The sequence below is a fragment of the Dromiciops gliroides genome, chromosome 1 (assembly GCF_019393635.1).
Source record: "Dromiciops gliroides isolate mDroGli1 chromosome 1, mDroGli1.pri, whole genome shotgun sequence".
In the NCBI taxonomy this organism is placed as follows: Eukaryota; Metazoa; Chordata; class Mammalia; order Microbiotheria; family Microbiotheriidae; genus Dromiciops; species Dromiciops gliroides.
Window position 1 is genome coordinate 678,985,530 of NC_057861.1, and position 26,585 is coordinate 679,012,114.

At 41.6% G+C, this 26,585-nt stretch overlaps 1 protein-coding gene across 2 annotated transcripts in view; it reads left to right on the top strand.

The window, feature by feature from the left end:
• The first annotated feature begins 4,748 nt into the window (after positions 1–4,748).
• NISCH (nischarin) overlaps positions 4,749–26,585 on the top strand; it is a 55,844-nt gene continuing 34,007 nt past the window's right edge. Inside the window, exons 1-4 of one of the 2 annotated variants that reach the window (XM_043988930.1) lie at positions 4,749–5,030; positions 10,289–10,372; positions 11,191–11,373; positions 25,584–25,632. In XM_043988930.1, coding sequence (XP_043844865.1) covers positions 4,932–5,030; positions 10,289–10,372; positions 11,191–11,373; positions 25,584–25,632 — 415 coding nt within the window. In that variant the 5' untranslated portion in view covers positions 4,749–4,931. The remainder of the gene's footprint in view (positions 5,031–10,288; positions 10,373–11,190; positions 11,374–25,583; positions 25,633–26,585) is intronic. The other variant, XM_043988923.1, reaches the window with a different exon arrangement.

Here is a 26,585-nt window from a genome sequence, read left to right on the forward strand (position 1 = left end):
AATTGGCTGGTAGCTTTGATTGACATGACTACAGGAAGTTCTAGAGAGGTAACTTCCAGATGCCAAGTCACGTGCTTTCTCCTCAGAGTGGAGCTGCCCTGGTTCCCACAATGTCTTTCTCAGCAGGGGATGGCACCCTGATTCTCACAATTGTACATGGTTAATACATTTGCCAATCAGTGACAACTATACCTAGTGTCAGCAATGGGTCCCCTGTGATCTCTGACCAGTTGTTCAATCCCCTTACCATCTCTGGTTTGAGAGCTCTTAAAACTGCTGCTGGTGATGCTATTGCTGCCCCCATGTGCCTGTGTCCTCCCAGTTCTGCTCACTTCACTATACATCAATGTTCATTAGTCTTTCCAGGTTTTTTGGGAATCATCCTGTTTGTCATTTCCTGTAGCATAAGACCATTCCACTACAATCATATAGCACAGCTTTTTCCATCATTCCTCAGTTGATGGACATTCCCTTGATTCTCAATTCTTAGTCTCCACAAAGAGTTGCTATAAATATTTTTTGTACAATTCCTTTTCTCTTTCTCATGATTACTATTGTTAACTGTTTCCCTTCCATCCTATTCCCTTTCCCATGATATTTATTTTATTATCCATCTTATCACTCTTCAAAAGTGATTTGCTTCTGTCTGTCCCCTCCCCCACTCTTTCTTCTTTTGCCCCTCTCTCTTTATCCCCTTCCCCTCCTATTTTCCTGCAAGGTTAGAGAGATTACTCCACCCAGTTGAGTGTGTACATTATTCCCTCCTTGAGCCAATTCTAATGAGATTGAGGTCTTTGAGCCAATTCTGATGAGTGTTAGGCTCATTTACTGCCTAGATTAAATAGATTACTCCACCCAGTTGGGTGTGTGTGTGTGTGTGTGTGTGTGTGTGTGTGTGCTAGTCCCTCCTTGAGGCAGCTCTGATGAGTTTAAGGTCTTTGAGCCTTTTCTGATGAGTGTAAAATTCATTTACTGCTCTGCGCCTTTCCCATCTCTTCCCTGACTCCATAAGCCTTTTCCTGTTTCTTTCATGTAGGATTTCACCTCTGCCCTTCTCCCTCCCCCAGTGCATTCCCTTCACCCCTCAATTTAACCCTAAAGATGTCATCACATAGCTAGGTGACACAGTGGACAAAGCATCACCCCTGGACCCAGGAGGATCCCAGCCAAAACCCAGTCTCAGACACAAGACAGTCACCCACTGTACAACCCCAGGGATGTCCCCCAGCTCCAATTTTTTATGGTTCTCTAGGGTCTTGTATTTGAAAGTCAAATTTGCCATTCGGTTTAGGTCTTTTCATTACAAATATCTGAAAGTCTTCTTTTTCACTAAAGTCTCATTTTTTCCACTGAAAGATTATGCTGAGTTTTGCTGGATAGGTGATTCTTGGTTGTAATTCCATTTCCTCTGCCCTCTGGAATATCGTATTCCAAGCCCTCTGGTCCTTTAATGTAGAAATTGCTAGATCTTGTGCTATCCTGACTGGGGCTCCACAGTACTTGAATTCTTTCTTTTTGGCAGCTTGCCAGACCTGAGAGGTCTGGAATTTGGCTATAATATTCCTAGGAGTTTTCCTTTTAGGATCTCTTTCTGGAGGTGATCAGTGGGTTCTTTCAATTTCTATTTTAGCTTCTTATTCTAGAATTTCAGGGTAATTTTCCCTGAGAATATCTTGGAAGATGATGTCTACGCTCTTTCCTTGATCGTGGTTTTCAGGTAGACCAATAATTTTCAAATTATCTCTCCTGGACCTATTTTCCAGGTCAGCAGTTTTTCCCAGAAGATATTTCACATTGCCCTCTATTTTTTTATTCATTTGGATTTGCTTTATTGTGTCTTGATTTCTCATAAAGTCACTGGCTTTCATTTGTTCAATCCTCATTCTTAGGCAATCATTTTCATCAGAGAGCTTTTGTACCTTCTTTTCCATTTGGCCAATTTGACTTTTCAAGCTGTTGACTTTTTTCTCATGTCTTTCCTGCATCACTCTCATTTCTCTTCCCATTTTTTCCTCTACCTCTCTAACTTTATCTTCAAAGTCCTTTTTGAGCACCTCTATGGCCTGAGACCAATTCATATTTTTCTTGGAAGCTTTAGATACTTAGGGGCCCTGATGTGGACATCTTCCTCTGAGGGTGTACCTCAGTCTTCCTTGTTACTGAAGAAACTTTCTATGGTCCTCCCCTTTCTCTGTCTACTCATCTTGACTTTCTTTTACTTGACTTTTAGCTCCTTAAAGTGGGGCACTGTTTCCAGGCTGCAGTATCCCAAGCTTCAGAAGTCCCAGGTGGTATGATTTAAGGAGGATCAGGTTCTTCATTGGCCTGGCCTGTTCCCTGGTCCATAGATGACCCCAGATCAACTTGCTAATCAACCAGCTTTGTGTATTGTGGTCATCAGCTCCAATGAGCCTGTGCCCCTCCCCCACCTGGGCCACCGCTACTCAAGCCTACCTCCTGGTTCTCAGCAGGGGTAAAAAATCCAAGTTCTGCCTCAGCACCAGCATAGACCCCTGTAGTCTCCCCCCTGCGCAGGGCTCAGCCCTCTCACCAGACTGTGAGCTTAGTTCCAGACAACACTGGAGTTTCAGCTGATTCAGAGGCTCTGGGGGGGTCTCCTTCTTTGGTAAGGCCTTCCTGGGACTGGATCTGTGTCAGGGTGACTGTGGGGTTGGGCTCCATTCCTGTCTCAGCACAGCAGCTTCCTCTTTCTGACCTTCCAAGCTGTTCTTGGTTATGTAAAAAAATTAATTATTAATAATAACTATATCTAACCTGGAAAAATTATGATTATATGGAAAATGATAAGTTTAGAAAAATTATAATTGGGCCATAAGTCCCTTCTGGGTCGCCATTCAAATGTAAAATATTTTTTAATTGACTAGCCTAATTTTGGGGGGCTAATCTGTGGATGACTAAACTGGGGACTTTTGACTATTTGGCTATCTGACTTCGTTAATTTAATGTGGACTGTTTATAAAGTTCTACCACACTGCTCCCAAACTGATAAACTAAAGATTAAGAAGCCTCTTAACTAAATAATCAAAGCAGAGTTTATTTATGAGATACTATTTAAAATTAAGAATACAGGAAAATAAAATGTACAACCGGACTGCTTTCCTGTGGTCTCTTTCCCACCTGCTGTGCTTTGAACTTGTTGAATACAATAAGGGCCTTAGCCTCCTCCGGCCTCAGGGCACATTACACTTTCCCTGGTTTGTATGAAGGCCTGTAACCTTGTCAGCCCCGTCTCTCCTTTTCCGAACCTAACTCTCCTCCGTCCTTGTCCACACTCCCCTCTAGTCAGCCCCTCCTCTAGTCCTCCTTCTCTAGTCTGCCTAGTCCATCCTCCTTTTTTTCCTCCTAACTCCCAGGTCTATATATACACCTTTTCTTCTCTCCACTCAAATCTCGGGGCTTCCTTCGCCCCCACAGACCAAGCTAATCCGCCAGCCAGGGCTGCGGCTCATTTGGGGGGGGTTGGGTGCACTCCCACTTCACTGCCTCAGCACAGGCTATCTTTCAGATAGCTCCACTCAGGTCAGAGGGAGCTGGGGGCTTTTTTTCCCCCCCAGCTGTCTGACCTGCCTTGTATAGCCCACGGGGCTTTTTTGCTCAGCTGAAGCTGAGGAGGAGGGGGAGAGACCCTGAGGGCCTAAGGCTTTCTAATCTCAGCCTAAAGGTAGGGTCCCCAAATCAAAATAAATTTCCACAGTTAGAAGATGATTTCAGCACATTCTTCTGTGAGTTTTGCTGCCCCGGGCATTTTCCAATGGCGTTATTTGGATGCGTTTTGGAGTGATCGTGTCATGAGTTCAAGAGCTCACTCGTGTTTGCCTATTTCTGATGTGTAAATGCACAACACTGAAAATCTAACAATCTGATCTAACAAGGGAAAGAAATACAGGAAAATAACTGTAACAGAGAGACAAAGGGCATCAATATTTTTTCTTTCTTCCTCTTTTCTTGTTTTCTTTCTTTTGCAGGCCTAGGACCTTCTCTCAAAGAACTTATAAGTGTGAAGCAAAAAGAGAAGGAATAGGCCCAGTCTCTAGTGGAGTGGCTAGATACAGTCAAGGGATAACTATAATATGAATCAGAGTATGATATATGAATAATATAAGTACATACACTTCTCTAGATATTTGAAGGAGAGATTGAGGCCAGCCTTTAGGAAAGAAGCCTCCATGGAGGAGGTAGCACTTGAGTCTGGCTTTGAAGGATGGATAAGAATTGACTGGTTCAAAAGACATTCCATATGGATCAAAGTCAGAGAGACAAAGAAGTTGGTGAGGAACACAGTGCAAGGGAGTAACAGAAGGCAAATCGAAGGCGATCCAATGGGACCAGTGGTGGGTGGAAGAGCCTTAAATACTGTCTTAAGAAGTATGGATTTTGGGAGCAGCTAGGTGGTGCAGTGCAAAAAGTGCTGACCCTAGATTCAGGAGTATCTGAGTTCAAATCCAGCATCAGGCACTTGACACTTACTGGCTGTGTGACCCTGGGCAAGTTACTTTAACCCACACTGCTCTGCCAAAAAAAAGGTCTGGATTTTCGTTTTATCTTTCTTGTGGTAATCTCGCTAGGAGTTTTGAATTATTAAGTACAATTACAGTTTGGATAAAACACCTTTAAGGAATTCCAGGGAGAACCACCCTGCGCATGCGGGGAGGGCGGAGGGGGAAGGGCTCCACCAAGGCCCCGCCCCCTCGCTGTGCGTCCAGAGGCTGTCAATAAAGTTGGGCGGGGCCTCCTCCGGGAGCCGGATGCAAACAAATATGGCGGCGGAAGCCGCGGCCAGAGCTGGGTTGCAGGCCCGGGTTGGCGACGGCGGTCTCCGCGGCCGCGGCGGAGGCCGGACCGAGAGCTGCGGCGGAGTCGCCGGGAGAGGGCGGCGTCAGTGACCCCTCCGCGGGCGGGCTCCGCGGGCCATGGCGGCAGCCGCCAGGGGCTTCGGGCCAGAGGAAGAAGAGGCCGAGCCAGCCAAGGAGGCGCGGATCCCGGGCTCCGAGCTGGTGGAGAACTACACGGTGTGTAACCGCGGAGGAGTGGGGCGCAGGGCCGGACACCCGGTCAGCATGAAGGTCAGGGGGGCGTCGAGAAAAGCGAAAACCGCGCCCCGCCCTCCACTGCTGCCTGCCTAAGGAGTCTGTGGCTGAGAGGGCTTTGGCCGCGGGGGCGGGCGGGGGAACACGGAAGCAGCCTGAGAGGAGGCCTACGCCCCTAGGTCTGCGAGCCGCCCCTGGGACACGCATGCGCGTCCCTGTGGGTGGGAGAATGCTAATCAAGTTCTTTTCGATGGGGCTCTGGGGAAACTGATGACTGACTTGGGAAGAATCCGAGGATAGTGGGATAGGGCTCGGGGGTTTATGTGTGGTGCTCTGAATCCTCGAGGTGTCAAACATTTATGAAGTGCCAGCTCTGTACCAGGCATTGAGCCCTGGAGGATGCAAGTATCCCTGCTTTACTGGAGCTCACTGTCTATTGGGGGGTGGAGGGGGTGAGACGAAAGCAATAATGCACTGACAAGATCCAGACTGGTTAGGTTGGAGATATCAACAGAGGGAAGGCATTTAGGCTGTAAGGAAAAATCCTTCAGGAATGTAGAGTAAGGTATTCTTCCTCTCACCCCCACTGCCACTTTGGGGTGGGATGGAGGCTGGGTTTTCTATAGCCTTGAAACTGCTTGTCTAGGCCTAATGATTTGGGGTCGTTGCCACCCTGGTTTCCCGACTCATTGGACGTTGGAGAGGACCAGCAAATGGAGCTTAGGCAAAAGCAGATTTTTCTCCATGTCTCTTTAAAGTCTGTAGTCCCTAGCCTTCTGTTCAAAGCCTTTGGAAGTGTTTTATCCAGAGGGGCATTGATTCCTGGCCTTTCCTCCCTCCCAAGGTGCTTTGAACTGGTTTTCTATCTTTTAAACAGTGGAAGAGATCTGAAAGCCTCTAATGTGATTTTGAGGTGTGATAGCAGCTAATTTTCACAGATGCAAGAGTTGTTAGTAAATTCATCTGAACTGATTAGGGAAGCAACCTGGTAGAGGCTGTAGAGTTATCAGGGCTTGAAGATTTGAGCTAATCAATCAATGAATGACGCCTTCCTTTTCTTTCCTGGCTCCTAGATGAATCATGAAACTGCTGTCGACAAGCATCTATCTTGTACTGTGCTATAATTGGTGAGGGCTACAAAGAAAGGCAAAATGTGCTGCTCTCTTTGTAAAATAGACCATAGAGTCGTTGTTTTTGACCTGCAATATCCTAGAGCCTGTCTAGACCAATCTCCTTTTACAGTTGAGGAAAGAGGTGTAGAGAGGTTAGGAAGGACTGTTAACTGCCTGGTGGATTCACAGAGAATGGGACTAGAGACAGGATTCGAACTCAGTCTTCTTACTCCAGAGCCAGGGCTTGAAATTTGACTTGATTGTGTATGAAGAGTTATCTCATGTTGGATAGCTCCCTTTTAAATTACTTTGAAGGTATTATGACTCAATTTTACTCAGAAAAACTTCCCAAGTGGTCTTGAGCTTATCCAGTAATACTTCTATGCAACATTGGTTGAGCTTTTACATCAAAGACTTTACACATCAGTCTAGATGAAGCTTCTTGCCCGTGTGCCAGAGAACGTGGAGCAAAGAGTGGTAAGGGTGACACTTGGTGGGTATGGATTGAACCATACAAGATAGTCTTTGCTTCATGTACTCTACTACTGACTTAATACTGCTGCATAAGGACTTTTCTGAAGAAGCCTACAACTTAACCAGAGAGCTTTGGCCTTTGTGTGCAAGCTTACATATTAAGCTTGCCTGGCTGTCCCTGAAAGCAGAATGTTAGACCTTGGTCCTCTCAAGGACCAGTAGGACATTAACTAATTGCCTGACTTTGCTATCCTTACCTCACCTGCTAGTCACCAACAAAATCCTGGAGTGACTTCCCTTCTGTCCGCAGAAGATCCTTTAAATATTACTTTACCTATAATATCTTTATAGCAGCAAAAGTTACAGCTATTGATGTGTGGTAGTAATAATAACTAACATATAACACTATAAGCTACATTAGACAAGGAAGATTTTATTATATCTTGACTCTAGTTCCACCAATCAAAGAAAAATCCCATTTTTCCAGATTTGCTGACAAGAATAAACTTGGTGTGTCACTTCCCTTCTCTGTGTCTCAGTTTCTTCATGGGTCATATTTTAAAACACTTTACCTATGTTATCTGATCCTCCCAACTTTGTATAACAGGAAGGAATGAGAAAAGCATTTATTGAGCTCCTACTATATGCTAAACACTTCACAGATATCTCATTTGATCTTCTCAACAACCCCAAACGGTAGATGCTGTTATTATTCCCGTTTTACAAGTGAGGAACCTGAGGCAGATAGAACTTAAGTGACTTGCCCAGGGTTGAACAGCTAAGCAATGTCTGAGGTTGAATTTGAGCTCAGGTCTTCTTGACTGCAGGCCCAGCTCTCTATCCCCTTCACCACTTAGCTGCTTCTAAATGATAGGTTTGGGGGGGTAGCTAGGTGGCACAGTGGATAAAGCACCAGCCCTGGATTCAGGTGGACCTGAGTTCAAATACGGCCTCAGACACTTAACTTGACACTTACTAGCTGTATGACCCTGGGCAAGTCACTTAACCCTCATTGACCCACCAAAAAGAAAAAACCACCAACAAAATGATAGGTTTGGACTAGATCTTTTAGACTGTATCACAGTAAACTTTAATAATCACAGTAGCCGGGGGGGGGGGGGGGGGGGGGGGGGCTGCTAGGTGGCGCAGTGGATAAAGCATCGGCCCTGGATTCAGGAGTACCTGAGTTCAAATCCAGCCTCAGACACTTGACACTTACTAGCTTTGTGACCCTGGGCAAGTCACTTAACCCCAATTGCCTCACTTAAAAAAACAAAAACAAAAAAAACCAAATAATCACAATAGCCAATATTTATACAAAACTTTAAGGCTTACAAAGCACTTTGCACTTTTATTTGGGCCTGACAGCGGCCATTGAAAAATACATAGAAAAATACTACAAGTATTATCTCCTTTTTGCATATGAGAGGAACCTGAGGCTCAGAGATTAAGTGACATTTCCTTAGCCACATAGCTAGTGTTAGAGATAGAATTTGAATTTAGAACTCTCCTAACTCATGAGTCTAGTATTTTTTCCATTACACTATGCTGCTCCCCTACTCTTAAAGTTGGAAGGAACCTAATTGCCTCAGGTAACTCGGGATTAAAAATATCAAAGACATAGTTTCTGGATACTTTAATCATTTTATTAATATAGCTGGCAGGTTATTAATAAAAGGAGGTCTATGACTGTTTCTCTGAGACCAAAGACCCCATGGTGGTGGGGCACAAAGCTTATATACCCTTGAAATAGTAGGTGGTCAACGGGGCCAAGAATTGACCCCTACACAGAGAGATTATCTCCAACCTTGGGCTGTTAATTCAAAGTATGTCCTCTAATGGGGGGCCAGAGTGACCCCCACCTTGGATGAGAAGCTTTTGCTATCTAGATAAAGGGATCTGTCTCCATCCAAGATTCCTTATGAGCTTGGATTGGACCTCGCCAAGATGAAGAGATTTAATGGAATCTCTCAAGAACTGGATTTTTTCAAAAGGACCAAGAAAGAAGGGGAGATCTCTGGGTCTCCCACACACTCACAAAGCAAAGCCAGTATGAAGAAATGCAACAATCCATTTGGGATAAGAATATTGACCAGGCCTATTTCCTTTTAGCAAGGAGGCGTTTTGTTGTTGTTGTTGGGGTTTTTTGTTTGTTTGTTTTTTTGGTGAGGCAGTTGGAGTTAAGTGACTTGCCCAGGGTCACACAGCTAGTGTCAAGTGTCTGAAGCCAGATTTGAACTCGGGTCCTCCTGATTCCAGGGCTGGTGCTCTATCCACTGCACCACTTAGCTGTCCCATGTTGTTGTTGTTGTTTTTAGTGAGGCAATTGGGGTTAAGTGACTTGCCCAGGGTCACACAGCTAGTAAGTGTGTGTTAAGTGTCTGAGGCCGCATTTGAACTCAGGTACTCCTGACTCCAGGGCCGGTGCTCTATCCACTGCGCCACCTAGCTGCCCCTATAATTGCTACTTTTTAAAAAGAGATGTGACAAGACTAGAAAGATAGGTTATGAGAAAGGCATAGAGAGCCTTTAATGCCAGGCTTAGAACTTGGACTTTATAGCACAAGTAGGAGAGAGCCATTGAAGGTCTTTTGGCTGGATAGTGATGTGACATGATCAGAGCTGGGCTTTAAGAAGGTTATACTTGCTTATATAGTAGATGACTTGGTTTGAGTCAAATTGGCTCCTTATAGGTCTGATAGGCAAAAAACCCTCCAAATGTGATTTTTGTTTTCAGGGACTAGCGAACTGCCCAGGGCATGTGTACTATATTCACTTGTGGGTTGTGGAATCAAGTTGACAGATATTTATTAAGCATTATGTGTTAGGCGCTCTGCTAAGAGTTAGAGATGTAAATATAAGCAGAAAGAAGCAGACTGTCTCCTCAATTAGCTTACACTCTAATGGGTAAGACTACCTATAAAAAAGGGAGCTGAGGGGGCAGCTAGGTGGCGCAGTGGATAAAGCACTGGCCCTGGATTCAGGAGGACCTGAGTTCAAATTTGGCCTCAGACACTTGACACTTACTAGCTGTGTGACCTTGGGCAAGTCACTTAACCCCAATTGCCATGCGTGCCCCCCCCCCCAAAAAAAAGGTGCTGAAAAGGAATAGGAAGGTAGTTACCTTGAGACCATGGTGGTGAAGTCTGGAAAATAAAATTTAGCTAGTCTGGGCCCTTCCTCATAACGAAGAATGAAGTATTGTTCAACTCTGAAATGTGACCTAATCTGGCTTCACAGAAAACCCTAGTTTTTCCTGACTAAACTTTCCTCCTTTTTCCTGTAATATAGGCCTAGTTTTTATGACTCTGTTGTTATTTTATTTTAGAAAAATAGAATAAATGAAATGTATAGGTCTTATGTATGTGTATCTATGCATTGATATTCTTGTATGTGTGTATATTTATATATATTTGAAATTCAGTAATGGAAAGTAGTAGAAAAGTCAGCTGTGCAGAAGCCATGTAACCACCCAGACATCTAGGTAGGTGTGTTTAGGATATGTGACTTAGTCCTGCCTTGGGCTTGTCAGTCATGTGCCTTTTCTAGGGAATTGTCATCTCTAGGAGGAGTCGTTGAATGTTACACCTGTTGCTCTGACCTGGACTTGGTGGAGGGCTCTCTCCTTCATGTTGTTGTTGATTTCCTTTTTAGGTCTATATTATCCAAGTTACTGTTGGCAGCCATCAGTGGACAGTCAGGCATCGTTACAGTGACTTCCATGATCTACATGAAAAGGTAACACCTCCAGAAGGTGATAGCTTTATTTTGTTGGATTGTACACTGTTTCAGCAATTGTTTCATTGTGCTGTTTTGTGAGGAAAAAGGCATCTTAAAAAGTCGAGTTTTATTTCTCCATGTCCCCCCCTTTTTTTTAACTGATGAAAGCAATTTGTATTAATATTACAAAGGAAAAACTATAATTAGCTGGATCCCTGAATGTTGGTCCCACAGTTTAAAAAATGCTTTAGTGCTTTGAAATTTTATATAGTCCACCTAGTTTGTACATTGACTCTTATTTTGAGTTTTTGGATACCTATCTCCCTCCTCTCCTTTGTATGATTTGTATCATTAAAATGGGCTAAACAGAAATAATTTTAGGGATATGAGCTTTTTTTCTGGTATATGTATCTTAGCTGCTCAAATTTTATCCTTTATGTCTTTTGCCCAACCCAGTGGTAAAAGTTGTTGGATTTTGCTCTAGTTTTTCTTTTAGAAAAAGTCTATCCACTTTTCCATCTAAATGTTTTTCAAAGGAAGCCAGGGCTTCAGTTCAGAAAAGTGCTTGTGGGAGATTGCGGGTGGGTTTCATGATGTTGCTCTTGCGACTTTACCTGAAGGCTTTCCAGTGGTGTCCCTGCTCTGAAATGTGCTGGTGTTTTTAGTGATTACATTTATAGAATCAGATTTGGATGCTCTAATTCCAGAGCTATAGTCCAGTGCATCTTATCCCACAAATATGGATGAGAGACTATGGGAGATTGGGTGATTGCTGTTTCTTTCACTTTAAGAGAGCCAAAACTATTTGATATCAATCTGGGTATGTTTTCTTATAGCTTATTGCTGAAAAGAAGATTGATAAGAACCTACTTCCTCCCAAAAAGATCATTGGAAAAAATTCCAAAAGTCTGGTGGAGAAAAGACAAAAAGATTTGGAAGTCTACCTGCAAACACTTCTTACAAAGTTCCCTGTTGCTGCACCTAAAGTGTTGTCACACTTTTTACATTTTCACTTATATGTAAGTTTATTTCCTATGGGCTTATGGATGAAGGAGAAAAACATTAAATGTAAAGAGTGTGGGTTGGACTAGATGATCTGAGTGAGAGGTCCCTTCTAACTCTTTAAATTCTGAGGTTCTGTGATCTTACTGACTTGGCATCACTCAAATTAGCAAAGAGGAGTATTAGCAAAGAGCAAATCTCATATGCTGTGGAAAGATATGTTGACTTAACATCATTGAGTAATACTAAGTCTGGTTTTTGAGTGTGGGCAGACGTTTATCATATTTGTTTCAAATTAAACAGATTTATCAAAAACACCCTTAGAACTTGCCCCACCACAAAGCATTCTTGTAATTGAATATAAGTGAAGATATGAAAGCCAAGAGGACTACTGAAAGGAGCAGAGATGTCTTTGCAACTTCTTTTAAATAGCTCACTTGGTTTTTGTTAACCTAAAATTTTAAGTGATCCTCTTAATGGGGTTGATGCCTGATTTAAACTATTAATGATTCATTGTTGTAGTTTTGATTGCCAGACTCTGAGGCTTTGCTGCATAATGATTAAATCCTTACTTCCTGCTCAGTAGTCAGAATTGAGGGATCATTGTCAGGCTCAGAGCTGTTGAGACGGTGAGGGAAGACCATTCTTTACAGATGGGGTGGTTTTCATAGAACTGTTTCTACAAATCTGTAGTATTCTAATTACATAGGCTTTACATTAAGAAATAATAACCATTGCCTCTCATGGCTCACTATTTGGGGAAAAAAAGCTATTTGTCATTTCAATGACTCGTGTTTCAGAATATTAAGAACCACCCTGTACCTCTCATGCTTTTGAGTTTTTTTTGTTTTGTTTTATATTTTTAGGTATTTTTCCAATTACATGTAAAAACAATTTTTTAAAAAAATCTAGTCAAAAACCTCCTTTTATTGCAGATGATGAAACTGAGACTGTAATAGGCAAAGCAATACATCCAAAGTCACTTCTTGAACAGGTTCATCATGGCTTTAGGATTAGAACCATGATTCTTTTTTTTTTTTTTCAGATTTGCAACAAACATTTATTTTATTTTTTCCAGTTACATGTAAGGGTAGTTTTCTTTTCTTTTCTTTTTTTTTTAATGAGGCAATTGGGGTTAAGTGACTTGCCCAGGGTCACACAGCTAGTAAGTATTAAGTGTCTGAGGCCAGATTTGAATTCAGGTCCTCCTGACTCCAGGGCTGGTGCTCTATCCACTGTGCCACCTAGCTGCCCCAGGGTAGTTTTCAACATTCATTTTCTTTTTTTCTTTTTTTCTTTTTTTTTTAGTGAGGCAATTGGGGTTAAGTGACTTGCCCAGGGTCACACAGCTAGTAAGTGTTAAGTGTCTGAGGCCGGATTTGAACTCAGGTCCTCCTGAATCCAGGGCCGGTGCTCTATCCACTGCACCACCTAGCTGCCCCTCAACATTCATTTTCATAAGATTTAGAGTAACATATTTTTCTCCCTCCCTTTCCTCCTCCCTCCACAAGATCACATCCAGGTTATATATGTACAATCCACAAGTGTTCTTTTTATCAGTTCTTTCTATAGAGATGCTTAGTAAGCTTCCTCATTAGTTCCTTGGGATTGTCTTGGATCATTGCATTGCTGAGAGTAGTTAAGTCATCTACAATTGCTCCTTGAACGATACTGCTGTCACTATGTACAATGTCCTCCCAGCTCTGCTCACTTCACTATACATTGATGTTCATTAGTCTTTCCAGGTTTTTCTGGGATCATCCTGTTCGTCATTTCCTATAGCACAAGACCATTCCACCACAATCATATAGCACAGCTTCTTCCATCATTCCTTGACTTCTGTGTCAGCACAGTAGCTCCCTCTTTCTGACCTTCCAAGCTGTTCTTGGTTAGAAGATGATTTCAGCACATTCTTCCGTGAGTTTTGTTGCTCCGGGCATTTTCCTATGGCGTTATTTGGATGTTTTGGGGGGCGATTGTGTCATGAGTTCGAGAGCTCACTGTCTCCTCCGCCATCTTGGCTCTGCCCCGGAAGAGAACGCCATATTCTTTTTTTTTTTAATTTTTGCATTCCAAATTATTTTTTTTCCTTTCCTTCCCCCTCCTTGTGAAGGCAAGGGATTTGATATAGATTATAGATGTTCAGTCATGAAAAAAATTTCCATATAATCCTTGTTGCAAAAGAAAATTTGGACCAAAAAAAGAAAAAAAAAACAAGAAAAATAAAGCTTTAAAAAAGTATGCTTGGGTCTGTATTCAGACTCCAGTTCTTTCTCTGGAGATAGATAGCATTTTTCATCATGAGTCCATCAGAATTGTCTTGGATCATTGTATTGCTGAGAATAGCTATGTCATTCACAGTTAGCCATTGTTACAGTATTACTGTTAGTGTGTACAATGTTCTCCTGGTTTTGCTCACTTCACTTTGAATCAGTTCATATAAGTCTTCCCATGTTTTTTCTGAAACTATCCTGCTTATCATTTTTTTATATAGCACAGTAGTATTCCATCATAATCATAAACCACAACTTGCTTAGCCATTCCCCAATAGATGGGCTTCTCCTCAATTTCCAGTTCTTTGCCACCACAGAAAGAGCTGCTATAAATGTTTTTATACAAATAGGTCCTTTTCCTTTTTTTTTTTTTTTAATCTCTTTGGGATACAGACCTAGTAGTGGGATTGCTGGGTCAGAGGGTATGCAGAGTTTGATAGCCCTTTGGGCATAGCTCCAAATTGTTCTCCAGAATGGGTGGATCAGTTCACAACTCCAACAATGTATTAGTGTCCCAGTTTTTCAACATCCCTTCCAACATTTTTCATTTTCCTTTTAGCCAATTTGATAGCTGTGAAGTGGTACCTCAGAGTTATTTTAATTTGCATTTCTCCAATCAACAGTGATTTAGAATTATGAGTTATTTTAAAAGTAATTTAATAGTATACCCCCTTAGTTATAAATAAAGACTATTGTATTTGGAAACAGAAGGAAATTTGCTAATATCCTTTTGCTGACAAAACTCAACCTGGCCATATTTTAAAGATGGCAGCAGTCAGCAGTTGAAATATACATATATATATATATGTATTTATATAAATATATGTATATATAGCTTAGGACCAGTACAGCATACTTATTACTCAGAGCCTGTGGTTAACTAGTTTCCTGTTGTGAAATTTTCACACTTCTGCTTTGTTTGAAGGAGGATAAGGATTACAATTCTCTTATGAAAGTACTTGACATTCTTTGGTTAGTATGACATAAAAATTGATCTGCTACTTTAGGGGACAAACTTAAAAGTTATTAAATTGAAGACAATTAAAAATCAGTATAATAATTAAAAATAGTTGGGTTTTCATTTTAACTCCAGCACTTAGAATAGTATCTGGCACATAGTAAGCACTAAATAAATGCTTACTGATTGGAAGGCTGTATTATAGCAATGCCTGGAATAAAGCTGAGGAACAAAACTTAGGAAAGCCTGTGGCTTTGTTGTATTGGATAGCATGTTTAGTACCCAACTTGATCTTTTAAGATCTCTCTCCTCCACTAGATTTTATCACTGCAAAGTCTGCATGAGAATAGTGCATGTTAACTTGGTCTGGGCCATTCTCTGCTGCTTAAAATGGATTGAAAACACCTTGGAAGCTAAATATATGAAACATACTTATATGAATGCCAAGGCATCCTATGAATACTTCACTTGTTGAATGGTCACCATGGTCAGGCTATGCTGATACCACCTTTGAGAGCTCAGGTTCTCTTCCATGCCACAGTAAGGCATTGGAATGGTACTCTAAGGGAGAGATGCCTATATGTCCCTAGACATTTAAAAAAAGTTAGTTTAAAAAAAAATTCCGAACTTTAAAATAGGATAGGCATTTGTATATAGATAATAGAAGGAAAAAAAGATTATATGTGAAACTGAAATCCCTTTGTGATTTGTTTTTTTTTTTAAAGTATGTAATAAGGTAACCTGCTGCTTTCAAAACTATCCTGCTTAAGTAACCTTCTTTCTGGCTTTCCTTCTGTTCTTTTCAATTTTTTTTTCTTTTTTTGCGGGGCAATTAGGGTTAAGTGACTTGCTCCAGGTCACACAGCTAGTAAGTGTCAAGTGTCTGAGCCTAAATTTGAACTCAGGTCCTTCTCAATCCAGAGCCAGTGCTTTATCTACTGTGCCACCTAGCTGCCCCTATTTTTTTTTTAAACATATACACAATGCTTTTAAAATTTGCAAAGCACTTTACCTCATTTGAACCTCACTACAACCTTGTGAGGTAGATGCTATTATTCTAATTTTTCAGATGAAGAAACTGCGATTAAAATTTTAAATGATTTGCTTGAGGTCACACACCAAGTAAGTGGCTGAGGCAGGATCTGAATTCAGGACTTCCTGACTACCAAGTTCAGTACTCTATTCACTATGCCACAAAGCTGTAGAGTGACCTCAAAATGCCTCAGTGACCCTCTTTTGTTGTTGTTACCCTAAACCCCCTTTGCCCTCTCTTCCTACTCTGCTTCTCCTATTGGGGGAGAAAAAGGGAAAATAAAACCCTCATAATAAATACGTGATCAAACAACAAATTCCTACATTGACTGTGTCTGAAAATGAATATCTCTTTCCATATCTTGAGTCCATCAACTGTTAAGAGATGGCTTCATAATCAGTCCTTTAAAAATGTGTTTGGTAATTGCTTTGATCAAAGTTCCTCAATACTCACTGATTTCTGTTTCTTTATAATGTTGTTATATAAATTGTCTTTCTGTTCTACTCAGTCACTCACTAATGATTCCTCTCAAGTTTCTCTGAAATTGACCATTTCATCATTTTTATGGTACAGTAGTATTCCATGATATTCATATGCCATTATTTGTTTATCCATACCTTAATACATGGGTATCCCCATCATTTCCAGTTCTTTGTGACTGTAGCAAGAGCTGCTATAAATATTTTTGTACGTATGACTCATTTTCTTTGGTTTGATTTCTTTGAGAGCCTAAACATTTTTTAAACCAGAACCTCAAACTTGTTTTTAATACTTGTTATCAAATACTTGTTCAGTATTTTGTATTAAGAATCAGCTCTTTGTAGAGCTTTACTTAACCTGGCCAATAAGTTCCAGCATAGAAATTAACGAGGGTATTATCTTCTGGTTGATGGAACTACAATAGTTGTGTGGAGAAAAACTTGATGCAAGAAATTCCGTAAGTCCTATAGTCTAAAGTCATGCAGCCAAATGACTGTACTGGTTCTGAGCAGGTTAATCTTGATAATGCTGATGACAGGAACTTACCATAGCACTTTGCTTATTATACAACAGATAATGAAACTTGCTTCTTTTCATATCCTGTCTCTATGTATCTCCAAATTAGTCAGCAGGTTTTGTCTCCTTGCCAGGCACTGGGCTAGACACTGGGGCTATGAAACACAACAAATGAAACCATTGTTGCTCCAAAAGAGCATCCCCCTGCACATTTGAATGTCTTCTCCTTGAGAGTAGGAAAGTTTTTTGCCTTTCTTAGCCACTTAGCCATTCTTTTTGCCACTTAGTACTGTGGCTAACAAATGTTTGTTACCTTGGCTAATTAACTAGACTCTCAGGATACAGATAGAGTGAATCAAATAGTCTCAACTCACAGGGAACCGCCATTCTAACCAAGAAGCAACCAAGGAGAGAGAAATCAGTACAAGGTAGTTTGAGAGGGAGGGCACCAGTGGTTGAGGAAAGGTTTTCTCCAGAAGGTGGTGCTTGATCCGTGTATGGGTGAAAGGTGGGGATTCTGTGAGTTGGAGGGTAAGGCTACATTTGCAGCTTGGGGGCCAACCATTGAAAAAGACAAGAAGATGAGAGAGAGAGAGTATTAGGTAACAGAGTGAGAAGGCCAATTTGACTGGATCACAGAGGGACAGAAGGGGAGTGATATATAGTGAGGCTGAAAAAAATAGTTTGAAACAAGGTTGTAAAGGGCTCTCAGAGCTAAATAAAGGAGTTTCTTTCCAATTCTATAGGTAATAGGAAGCCACTAGACTTTATTGAGTAGGAGAGTGACAGGGTCACATTAACACTGAGGGCAACTCACTTTTACAAAGAATGGACTAAAGTGGGAGAGATTTGGGGCAGGGAGTCTGATTAGGAGGCCATTACAATTATCCAAATGAAAGGTAAGGAGAGCCTCAACTAAGGTGGTAGTTGTGTGAGTAGAGAGAAAGAGGATTAGGTGTAGATGTTATGGAGATAGAAACAGCAAGATATGGTAACTGATTGGATATACGTAGGGTGAGAGAGAGGAAAGAGTCAGATGACGGCAAGGTTACAAATGTGGAAGATGGGAAGAATGATGGTGCCTTTGACAAAAATAGGGACATTTGGAAGATGTGTAGGATTTGGGGGAGCGGGGAGGAAAGATACAGGTTCTGTTTTGGATGTGTTGAGTTTGAGATGTCTCTGGGACATCCAGTTTGAAATGTCTAGTAGGCAATTGGTGATGTGGGATTGAAGCTTAGAGGAGAACTGGGGCTAGAGATGGGAAAACGGAGTCTTCTCTATAGAGATTATAGCTAAACCCTTGGGACTGAGGTAGAGCCAAGATGGCAGAGTAGAAAAAAGAAGTACAGCCAAGTTCTACCCTACTCCTCCTCCAAACAGATCTAGAAAATGTACCAGACTAAGTAGTTCATAATTGGGGTGTGCAAATAAATGTCTGTACAAACAGGGGAGGGAGTAGGTGACACTTGAGCTTCACCCTCATCTAAACTGGTCAAAGGAGGGGAAAATGCACACACATACACTATTAGGCATAGAAATAATGTCACTCAACAAGGAACCCTAGGAGGAGAAGAAAAGGAGGGACAACAGGGGGAAGCAAATTAAGGAATTAGTCCTAAGTAAGCAAACAGACTGTAAGGTTACTTACCTATCTGTCTGCCTACCTACACCAGCTCTTTTTGTGGTAATAAAGAATTGGAAAACAAGGAGGTACCCACCAGTAGGACAATGGATGAGAAAGCTGTACTATCTAAATGTGGTAGAATAGTAATGTGCTGTAAGAAATGATGAAGGGAATGGTTTCAGAGAAAACTGAGAAGGCATGTATAAATTGATTCAGAGTGAAGTGAGCAGAACCAGATGAGTAATTGATATAATAATATTATAAAGGCAAACTACTACTTTGAAAGACTTAGGAACTCTGATCATTGTAATGGCCAACTACTGTTCCAGTGGACTTATAATGAAACATGCTGCCCACCTCTTGATAAGGAGGGAGGTGATGGACTCAGAATGCAGATTGAGATTTTTTTTTTTGGATGTGGCCAATGCAAGAATTTGTTTTGCTTGTCTATATGTTTTTGGTAATGGAGTTCATTTTTCTTTCTGATTTGGGAAGAGAAGATTAGAAGGAGGGAGGGCAGATTTGTGTTGATTGAAAAAATAAAATATAATTAAAGATAAGCCAAGCAATGATGCAGAGGCAGAGAGTTCACAAAGGGAAACACCAGCATAGTGGGTCAGTCCTCACCTACCCCTGTCTATAGCCATCCCCAAAGCAATACTGTGAGTTTCTCAGATAGCAGGTCTCTAGGAGAAAGGGCACTTGTTGGCTGTTCACTGTAGACTTGGTTAATTTCTATGGGCTTGAGTACAAGTCCTCTATGTTTCTGTTAACTTGTAAATAAAATTCTGTTATTTTGAGAGAGCAATCGACAAGCATTTAATATATTGGGCAACATATTAAGTGTTTGAGATAAAAAGAAAGGGAAAAATTGGTCCCTGGCCTAAAAGAGCCCATAGTCTCACAACTGTGGGCAAATCGGTTCTAAGAGGGAGGGTGTGAGGACGTTGAATTGCTTGGCCCAAGAAGGTTGACTGAAGAATAACAGCTGAAAGTCAAAAAGAGGCTTGATGTAAGGAAACACTTCCCCACGGTTAAGGTTTGCTCCATAGGGTCTTCTCATTTGTAGGTCTGGCACAGAATGGGGCCTCAGAGGCCATAGAGTCCAATCCCCTCATTTTACAGGGAAGGAAACAGAGGCCCAGGGAACTTAAGTGACGTAAAACAGTTTGGACCCGAGGGCCGCTTAGTCCCCTTCTGGTTCCTACATTGTGCTATTGTCTGTATTGCCCCTGTCAGTTAGAGTCTACAAGTATTTTAATCCCCATTTTATAGACGAGGAAACTGGGGCTTAGAGTTTAGGTCAGTTGCACAGGTTTGCATGGTTAGTAAGTACCTGAGGTAGATTTGAACTCATGTCTTCCTGATTCAAGGGCTAGTATTCTATTTACTGTGTTATACTGATTTTCATCCTAAGAGACATTCGCTGATCAATTGTCCATTGTCCAAAGGGATCCATCCCAATTCATTTTTTTTTAAATTTTATTGTTTTGTTACTGGCAGATTTCATTTCATTTATTTATTTATTTATTTATTTATTTTTTGGGGCAATGAGGGTTAAGTGACTTGCCCAGGGTCACACAGCTAATAAGTGTCAAGTGTCTGAGGCCAGATTTTAACTCAGGTCCTCCTGAATCCAGTACCGGTGCTTTTATCTACTGCCCCCCCCAATTCATTCTTATCAAAGGAAGCTTTAGAAGATCTGTAAAGAGGCTGCATTTCCATAGTTGTTAGCCACTAATTGTCAGCCTCCCATATGCCCCTGCCTGATGCTGGTTTTGTAGTCCAATGGGAAGCTGGAAGCAGTTTTTGGAATGCCCTTATTCATCGTATTCAATGTATTCACCTGAATATACATCATAGTCAAGTAATAAATCTCTGATTTAGTGGGGGAAACCATGGGACCTGATGAAGTTGTCTAGAGAGAAAAGAGGAACACCCCCATTTGGAGAATATGATGGGAATGAAAAACCAGCAGATGAGATTGAGGAGCAGCAGTCATGGATAAAAAGAACTACAGCAGAGCACTGAGCTGAAAATTTGAAGAGAGAGGGTATGCAGCAGGGAGAGGGTGACTAGCAGTATCAAAAGGATAAGAACTGAGGAAATGATATTTGACAATTAAGAGATACATTGGTAACTTTGGAGAGAGCTGTTTGAATCAAGTGATAAAGTCAGAAGACTGAGGAAGTGGAAGCAACCAGCAGAGAGCCCTAGAAATTTTGCTGAGCAAAATATAGACTAATAGCTTGAGCTATTTATTATATGTAGGGTCTAGTGTATGGGTGTTTTTTTTTTTTTGGTTGTTTTGTTTGGAGGAGACTTGAGCAAGGTTGAAGGTAGTAGGGAAGAAACCAGGAGATAGGGAGAAATTGAAGCTTATGCAGAGAAGGGGTGCTTAAGATTGTCATCTGCTGGAAAAGCCAGGAGGGATGGGATCAAGTGTACATGTAGAGGAGTCGGCCTTGGTAAGGAGAAGTCTGTCTTATTGTGAGAACCCGGAGAAAAGGAGGAAAGGGCTGGGAGGGTGATGTCAAGATTTTGAGAGGAGATGAAAAGAAAAACCTCAGTCAAATGGCATCAATGTTCTCCATAAATTAAGAGGCAAAGCCCTCAGCTGGTGGGAAGGGGGTGGAAGGAATGAGAGGTTCAAGAGAATAGGTTTTGGGGGGCAGCTAGGTGGTGCAGTGGATAAGGCACCAGCTCTGGATTCAGGAGGACCTGAATTCAAATCTGGCCTCAGACACTCAACACTTGACATTTTTTAGCTGTGTGACCCTGGGCAAGTCACTTAACCCTCATTACCCCACAAAAAAAGAAAGAGAGAATAGGTTTGGGAAAGTTTGTGGGGAGTAAGACAGGAAATCAATTAGGGAAGAATACTGCAGTGAAGGCCCAGTTGAGGTTGGAGAATATGACTTTATACTGTTCCTCATCGTGACAATTGCATAATGTATACCTTTGTTCAGCAGCATGTGAATTCAATGAGAAGTGAATGGTGGCAGACTTGGCAAGGCATGAGGGATGATAGAATGAGGGCTCGAGGGATTTGAGAGCAGAGTAATGAAAGTGCTGGGTGTGGGGGTCCCCAGGAGGGCAAAGCATGGGTGTAGGAGGGGTGAGCCTGAAGTCACACAGAGGAAGTGGAGCATTTGCGGGTGTGATCTATCCATGGGGTCCCTATGTGGGGCCAAGGTACTGTAAAAAGAGCTCTTGAAGCCTGACAGACTGGGAGGTTGGAGGGTTTGAGGGAGGGTCCCCATGGATATCTGAAGGAAGGAAGCTGGTGAGCCAGATGCTGAACCCTAGAAGAAAGGAAGGAAGATGGCCTGGGGATTAGGTCAGCTGCCAGTATCATCTGAGTTGGGTGGAAAGTTTGGGTGCTGGGAGCATCAAAGCAGAAGTTGCCGAGTGACTGAAAGTTTTAAGAAGCCTAGAGTGTGGCTGAAGGGAGTGGTCAGAGTTGAAGTGGGACCCATGGTCAGGGTGGGGAGGCTGGTGGGGATGTGGGTTGGGATGAATCTTTCTTGTATACCTGCTGGTTGATAAATACACATTTAGGTGATGAGTAAAGATGAGAACTTTGTACCTGAGATGAGATGAGAATTTCTCCCAATAAGAAAGTTCAAGTCTTTTTTTTTTAAAACTGCTGGCTGTCTACACAATTTGATCTCTTGCTGATAATTATATCTAAATCATGGATGCATTGAGAAGCAAGCATGGCTAGATGGGGGACTAGGCCTCGGGAGTCCTGCCTCTGATAGATAGGTAGGTAGGTAGGTAGGTAGGTAGAGTGACCTTGGGCAAGTCATTTAACTTCTCTCAGCCTCAGTTTCTTTATCAGGGCTATTGTAAGATCCAAATTGGATAATACATGTAAATCATTTTGCAAACTTTAAAACTATATGTGTATCAGTGCTAGCTGTTATTTGGTTTTGTTCTCTCAGGGCCACCCAGGCCACTCTCTAAGAAGGCAGTGTCCACACCTGAAGCTTCTGACACCATCAGTCTCAGTTCTCAACAACAAAAATTCTTTACATGCAAACATTTCTTTTAAAAAGAATGAGCTTGGGGCAGCTAGGTGGAGCAGTGGATAGAGCACCGTCCCAGGACTCAGGAGGACCTGAGTTCAAATCTGGCCTCAGACACTTGACACTAACTGTGTGACTCTGGGCAAGTCACTTAAGCCCAATTGCCTCATCAAAAAAAAAAAAAAAAAGAATGAGCTTGACCCTTCCTCAACCTGGGCCCCCACCCCCCACCCCAAACTTGTTTCCCAACAGCTCTTGAACAGTAGTGCTCTGAATGTAGAAAATGATGAAGCCTTTGTCCTGGCAGTAGGGTCTATCATGCTTGCTTTTAGTTATGATTTGTAAGATTAAATACAAAGCTCAAGTTATTTGAAGTAAAACATTATTATTATAACTTTGGGGTCATAGAAGCTTTTCTGGGCAATAGGACATTATTTATTTCTTCCTCGTAGAGAGCTCTGTGACAAGATATTAAAGTTCACTTTGTCTTATCAGAAGCAAAAAGTCTTATTCAGAAATAATATTGTCTCTTATCCTTAAAAGAATTTTTCCTAATGCTATCTTTCCCAAATGTCTGACTAGAATGCTTATTATCTTTATTCCTCTTTGCATTTCCCTTCTGACTCCTGCATTTTTGAGAACTACAGCTGTTTGCTAGTCATGAGATTGTTCAGAAATAACTATCTTGGAAAGAATTTTTAATGTAGCAAATGTCCTGACAGCTTCTTATTGGAAGTTTTCTGTCTCTACTTCTTCGTATGCAAAATTATTTTAAGGAAGATGATGGCTCTGTCATTAACTTGAGGCATGATATTGATCCACAGGAGATCCATTCAGTCCCTAAGGGGATCGGTTGAGGAAGGAATTGAGTAGTTCCTGTTGAAGATTAAATGGCTTGTTTTCAAACAAGAATGTTAACTCCAAACTATATTTGAACATATTGTGACGTTTTCCTTGTTCAAGATTCCTGTAAATTTTATCTCAAATTGTCTTGGGTTAGAGACAAGTCTGAAAGCATGTTCAGGGGTGGGGTGGAGAACTAATGTCAGTTAGAACATTTTGATAAGCTAGAAATGTTTATATATTAAACTTAAATCATTGTATGTGTGTGTGTGGGGGGAACACTTGAGTCATCATGATCCAGAGGATCTTGAAATCAGAGAACCTGAGTTCAAATCTGTTCTGCCACCTATAGGACTTTAGGCAAGTGACTTCAGCTTGTTGAGCCCCAGCTTCCCCTTTTGTAAAATAGAAGTATGAAACCTTACTAGATGACCTCCCTTAAGGCTCCAAATCTATAATCCATGTGATCTTTTACTGCTGGTGGAGCCTTCAAAAAGTCACAATGGCCTCTCTGGACCCTTATTTATAAAATGAAGGAGTTATACTGGATCATATCTAAGGCTTTTTTCCCTTCTAAAGTCCTATGATATGGCTAGCAGCTCTGCTTCTACTGTGGAAAGTAGGTATGATTAATTGTAAGAGATTTTAATACATTAAACCTTAGGGTGAACTTCCAGACAGTGAAAGTTCTAACAAAAATCTACAAGTTATCAGGAGACTAAGCCCCCAAAACCCAGGAATTCCTGCAGAAGGCAGGGCCTAGTCTTGGATACTGCATGAGGGAAACCAGCCAGGTAGGGCCTACCCCTTCCATAGGTATGGGAGGGAACAAAGGTTCAGTCAAGAAGCTGATGCTGGAGGTATGAGTAAAAAAATGTAGCAGGCCTAATGAAGGAATAGTGGATTGAGAGAAGCCCAAGAGATAAGAATGGCTTGGCCATAAGGACTACAGGAGCACCTGGAAGAAATTAAATAAGGTGCAAAAAGTATCTTATTTATTAAATGAAATGAGAGCTATAGGGACAGTAGGTGGTGCAGTGGATAAAGCACAGGCCCTGGATTCAGGAGGACCTGAGTTCAAATCCAGCCTCAGACGCTTGACACTTACTAGCTGTGTGACCCTGGGCAAGTCACTTAACCCCAATTGCCTCACCAAAAAAAAGAAAGAAAGAAAAAAAAGAAAAAGAAATGAGAGCTATAGAGGAAAAAATAGGAAAGGTGGAAAACCTTGCCTAAGATACTGCCTTTGTGAAAATTAGAATGGACCAAACAGAAAGCAACTATTGTGGGATAACAAATATTAAAACAAAATCAGATGATTGAAAAAGTACAACTAATAAGAAACCATTATTCTCTTTTTGGAAATAGGTATAAATAGGACTGATAGCCATATCTCTGAATTATTTGACATTCCATTAATGACTCCTGAGGAACCTTGACAACCCAATGATTCTAAATTTGAAGTATCTAGGCAGGTCAAAGCCTGGTGTATTGTAGTTGACAAATTTCCTTTTAGTTTATCTCTCCTTCATTATTTCAAAAATCAATAAGAATCCTAACTCTAGAAGGAGAAATTTTTTGCATTTCTTCATTCCTTTAGAAAGATTATTTGGGGAAGCTAAGTGGCACAGTGAATAAAGCACTGGCCCTGGATTCAAATCTGGCCTCAGACACTTGATACTTAACTAGCTTTGTGACCCTGGACAAGTCACTTAACCCTCATTGTCCTGCAAAAAAAGGGAAACATTAACAACGATTTCCAAATTGGGAAAAGTGAATATCAGGAATGCTGACAAGACCAGCTCTTCAAGAAAGAGTCGGATGTGGGGAGCAGTGGTTCTCAACTTAGTGCCTCATGGGTAAGAGTATGGTGAAGTGCTAGGCTTAAAGCCAGGAAGGCCTCTGATAATTACTAACTGTCCCAGTGAACAAGTCAGCTAAGCCTCTCTCAGCCTGTTTCCTTATCTATAAAATGTGGAAAATACTATCTGTAGTAAATGTATATAACCATTAATGTGTCAAGCTATTATTATTGGGGATACATGCATGTTTCCTTACAAAAGGAGTAAAAAATCCTCCCTCCCCCCAACTTTCTAGAGTATTGTGATGTTTCGCAAAGGTAGGTAACAGCTTCCTTCTTGGGCCTTTCTTAGAGTGAGGTAGCCCCTGAAGTTACTGTGGTTGCTGAATCGTTGCCCTTAGGGGATTTCATCTGTACTCTTTGTCTTTTAAGCACATTTTGCAGGTTTACATACCACAGTCTCTTAGCTTTCATAAGGGCTTACAGCTTTGCCTTTGCCTTCATTTTGCTTAATTGTCTGATTTCGATAACTTGGGAAGTCTGCAAATAGTCATTTATCTGCCAGTTTGGGAATGTCTAAAGCTGGGTGAATATTAAGTTAACTGAGTCAACTTAAAATGTGGTGGGGGTCCTCCCCATTGTCCCCCCCCCCTTTTTTTTTGCAGGAAATAAATGGCATCACTGCTGCCCTAGCCGAGGAGCTCTTTCACAAAGGTAAGGAGGGACCTACGGTATTTTAACTGGCACTCCCAGTTAGTGCATTGGGCACTTTTCTTTTCTCCTGGGTTACTTTCTTTTACCTCAGACAAGTTTGTGTAAAATAAATCCTGCCCAGCCCCTAGTTAATTAGTAGTTAGTGAATATAGACATACACACATGCCAACTGACAAGGTGCCCTGGTGACACCAGCTCAAGATTCGGTCTTCCTGAGATGAATCATTTCTCCAAGATGTTTGGACAGTTTGTTTTATCTGTACTTCACTTCTGTTGGAACCTTCCTGAGGTTTTGCCTTTTATGAGCTATTACTACCCCTTCTTTGAGAGACAGCATGGTATAATAAATGAAGAGCTGTATTTGGAGTCACAAGGCCCCAGGGTCAAGTCCTGATCACCACGGAGTGGCTCCTGTGATCACGGCAACTTCTCTAAGACGATGAGCTAAGGAGAATTAAGAATCAAAGACTAAGTTGTAGAGACAGCCAGCTTGCATGGGTAGAAGGAGTTTCCTCATCATGGAATTCCATCAGTGAAATCAGAGGTCTAAGACCTCTCTCTATTTGGCCTCCCTTTACCAGAGCTTCGTGTGTGCCTCCAAGTTTAACTTGTGCTGTTGGGGAAGTGGTGGTGTTTCCTTTCATGGAGGTGGGGGTCATGTTCAGTCATTTCAGTCGTGTCTGACTCTTCATGACCCTTTCTGGCGTTTTCTTGATAAAGATATTGCAGTGATTTTCTGGCTCATTTTATAGATGAGGAAACTGAGGCAAACAGGATTCAGTGACCTACCCATTCACACAGCTAGTATGTGTCTGAGGGCAGATTTGAACTTGGGTCCTCCTGACTCTAGGGCCAGCATTTTATCCACTGTGCCACCTAGCCGCCCCCTTCCTGGTGGTATACAGCAGTAAAACAGAATTCCTTTGTGGATTGTAGGACGTCCTGTGCCTTAT